This window comes from Cyphomyrmex costatus, unplaced genomic scaffold (assembly GCF_001594065.2).
Source record: "Cyphomyrmex costatus isolate MS0001 unplaced genomic scaffold, Ccosl1.0 scaffold2731, whole genome shotgun sequence".
NCBI classification, from domain to species: Eukaryota; Metazoa; Arthropoda; class Insecta; order Hymenoptera; family Formicidae; genus Cyphomyrmex; species Cyphomyrmex costatus.
The window spans coordinates 18471-22507 of NW_017276835.1; the positions used below are offsets into that span (position 1 = coordinate 18471).

The window sequence follows — 4037 nt, forward strand, 5'->3', positions numbered from 1 at the left end:
TTTTTGGCAGTTGAAGAAACTCTTAAAAAGTTTAACATAGATTTTAGTAAATGTTCTTCGATTACAACTGACGGTGCGAAAGCGATGACAGGTTCAAAGATAGGATTTGCTGGCCAATTAAAACAGCGAAATTTAAATATCCCCATTATACATTGCATAATACATCAGGAAGCATTAGCCGGTAAAGTTGTAAAACTTTCAACAGCTATGGAGACTATCACTAAAATAATCAATGAAATTAAAGGTGGACACAAATTTCTGACTCACCGAAAATTTAAATTATTTCTTGACGAACATAAAGCTGTTTACACAGATGTCCCACTTCATTGTCCAGTTCGTTGGCTTAGTGCTGCAAAATGTTTACAAGTATTTTTCACAATAAGAAAAGAGATTCTTCTTTTTCTAAAAGAAATGAACAAATCAAAATTTCATGAATATATATCCCTTTTGGAAGATGTCACATTTCTTACTGAACTCGCTTTTATTACTGATATAAGTAATCAACTTAGGTTTCTCAATTTAAAGCTGCAAAAGATGAATCAAAATATTTCCCAGTTAGTCAGTCATGTTAATTCTTTTCGAAGAAAATTACAGGCATTGAAATCTCACTTAAATGATAATATATTTCACTTTTTTCCCTCATGTCAGATTATTCTCGAAGAACATGGCAATGTTTGTAATTTCAAAGAATATACTCATTTTCTAGATTCTCTAATAGACGAATTCGATAAGCGGTTTACTTGTTTCGAGAAACTTAAAACCGAATTAATTCTTTTCGAGAATCCCCTTACAGCTCCAATTGAAGAACAGCATCTTGATTTGCAGGATGAATTATTTGATTTACAGAACGATATTTCGCTTAAAACGATTAAAGAAACTGGTGTCGATTTTTACAAAATGTTGAAAGAATCATCATATCCCAAGCTTCGAGATTTCGGACTTCGAATTCATTCTATGTTTGGATCCACATATTTATGTGAGACATCATTTTCCAAAATGAAATTAATAAAAAATGAAAGACGTTCTTCCTTGAGTGATAATTCTTTACCTCGTCTTATACGGATCGCTACGAGTAATATGAAAATCGACGTTTCTGCTTTCGCCCGTAAAAGATTCCGAAAATCGTATTGAATTTTCTTAATTCGATCTGTTATTTTGTTCAATTACTAAAAATTTAAATGGTCGTACAATTCATCATTTTTATCAGTGGACTAGGCCTACTGGGGATACCACTTAAAAAAAAACGCGTCAACAATAGTACCTCAAGGGTGATGTGGAAATCTATTTGAAAATTCATTGGATGTATTCGCTTTTAGTGCTCACACGTTGCGTCGTTCTATCTTACAGCGAATTCGATTGGATCTGCACTCAGTGCGCACTGACGCACATTAAAATCGTACACAAATTGAAATTATAAAAATGTATGTTTAATATAAATATAAAAACGGAATTAAACCATGAGATCTGCAATAGATGTTATTGTGCCGTTATGTAAAATCTGTATTTTGTAATTCGAATATTTGCATTTTACTTTTACACGGATTAAATCTGTTTATAACGGCTTTAATGTGCACTAATATGCACTAGTATATGTTCAACCGAATTCACTATTAGTTTCGTATGTAATGTGCGAAAAAAAAGATAGAATGAAGATTACAGCGTATCGAGCGCCCCGAACGAATGCTCCTTACGTCTATGAGCGTCTAGTACGCTCCTAAGTGTCGCGCGGCATTTGGATTGCGCGCGGGTGGTGAGGTAAGGGAGACAGCGGTAGGCGGAGTCGATTCGAAAAACGGCCGAAAGTTGCATTTCTTGCCGAGGCCTGATGTAGGCACTTGTGTGAAGAGTCGTTCACATTTTCATTCTGGTAATTTTTCTTTATTTTATGTTTTGATTTTCGTTTGCGCATAAATTTATCAATAATATCTTGGGATTTGATTTGGATCGACGCAAGAACTTTTGAAGATGGTTTATTTTTTCTTTTGCAATTATAATTTGTTTTAATGTTTGAATTACAAAATTGTTCTCCTTCTTGGAGTTTTTCATTAGTAACATGAGAGATTTTATTATCATTATTATTATTTGTAGATATTCCAATTTTTGGAAATCTGATTTCTTTGAGAGAGAGAGCCTTTTCTTTTGATCCCTTTAAAGAAGATTGAGTCGCATTGGATAGTGATGTTTGGTAACTTCCCTCCTTCCAATCGACAGGAGTAGAATTTAACAGGGAAGTGCAGAAACTTTTCTCTGCAATTCTAGGATTATTTAAATTTTCAGGAAGGGTTTGGTAACGTCCCCTTCCAAGGATTTGGGAGTCTAGAGCCTTGGAGAAGGCACGGAAGCCTTCCTCTCGATCGGGATTTTTAATTAGATTTTCATTATCTCTCAAGATTTCATTTTCAATTTCCTTTTTAATTTTATTTTCATTTTCATTTTGAATAATATTTTTATTACCTCTCGAATTTTCTTTTTCAATTTCATTTTTAATTTCATTTTCATCTTCATTTTGAATAATATTTTAATTACCATCTTTGTTTTAATTAATGATTCATCTTCTTCATTCCTGTTTTCCTCATTATTTTCCATAAGGATTGCGTCGCAAACTTTATTCGTAGTTTCTTCTTTAGCGCCAAATAATTCATTCAATGGATTGAGACGTAAGGTAGGCACTTGCACTTCAACCTCTTCGTCTAACGTACTTATAATATTCAGGTATGCTTTTCCAGAGACGTTCTCTACTATCGTGTCTGCTAGATAGATTCCGTGGGCTATTTTCAATCTCGGCACGTATCCTATTTTTATCTCAGGATTTCCTACTCTTACAAAAAATAAAGATTCAGATCGTGGAGGTGCGATGATGATTTCTGGTGAAAAGAAAGGTACATTAATTCCTAAAATATTTAAATATCCCTTTGCGTAATCTATATTTGACGAAGTTTGTCTGAAAAAATCGTTACCTAATATACCGGATTGCGAAATTGGGAAATCGTTTGACACAATATGAAAAATAATATCTTCTTGAAAAAGGGGTAAATTTATTTCTCCAAGCGTATAGACAGGATATTTATGCCGTTTAATTTTAAAATATTATTATAATTAACAATACTATTTTTGGGCACGAAATCTTCTTTAATTATATTCGGCCCAGAACCGGTATCTAACATAAAAGTTACGGGTGGCGAAGATTTGCAAAAATTTATCTGAACGGTAGGCACGCGACTATGCTTATCGAGGGTCACCGTTACAGGACGTATTTCTGAAGCGTTTTTGCTTATTGGGCCTTTTTCGATGTCGACGGGTGTGAGGCTCGCTCGGGCCCCTGTTGCACACCCGGTTTCAAGGAGCCGTCGGAGTTTCCCTGTTCGTTTATTTCCCTTATTTTATTGCTAGCGAGGCGTAATTCACAACCTTCGAGGAGATGCCCTTGTCCCTTACAGTAACGACAGAATAATGAGCTGGAAGGTGCCACACTTTGCCCTATCCTAGCTCGACAATCTTTAGCAACATGTTCAAAATTATTGCAAATGTTACGTCCAAGCTCCGATTTCGGGAGGAGCTGCGGAAGGGCGCAACGAACTCTGCCCGATATTCGGTCACGCTCGATCCCCAAATTTCGGAAGGGGCATCGGAGGAGCGTCACCGAGTTCGGGCTCTCGCAGGTACACACCGTGGAGTGTCCTGCGAGTCGATCGTACCTTTAAATGCTCCGGAAAATGGGTCAGTGTCTCGAAGAGACACTATGACGTCTTTTTCCGAGAGCGGTCACGATCGTTGGTCCTTTAATTTAGGTCAGGGAACTTAATCCCTTTTACCTGGGAGTGGACCTGTGCGATCTAACGGGAATGGATGAGGGAATACGAGGAAGGGTTTAAGAAATTAAGTTAAAACGGGTTTTGCATTTTAAAATTAAACTTCTTATGGATTTATTAATGACTATAACAATATAAATAAGCATTACAATGAATACAAAATTTCAAATTAATAAAGTTATTGGTAAAAATAAGAATTACAAATTAATTAAATTTAAAATTTAAAAT

The 4037-nt window shown here is 35.4% G+C and overlaps 1 protein-coding gene across 1 annotated transcript in view; it reads left to right on the top strand.

Annotated features, from left to right (window-relative positions):
* The window catches only part of LOC108774781 (general transcription factor II-I repeat domain-containing protein 2A), a 6023-nt gene extending 4892 nt beyond the window's left edge, over positions 1–1131 (top strand). The window contains exon 2 of the mRNA XM_018540978.1: positions 11–1131. Within this exon, the coding sequence (XP_018396480.1) occupies positions 11–1131 (1121 nt within the window). The remainder of the gene's footprint in view (positions 1–10) is intronic.
* Positions 1132–4037: the final 2906 nt, after the last annotated feature.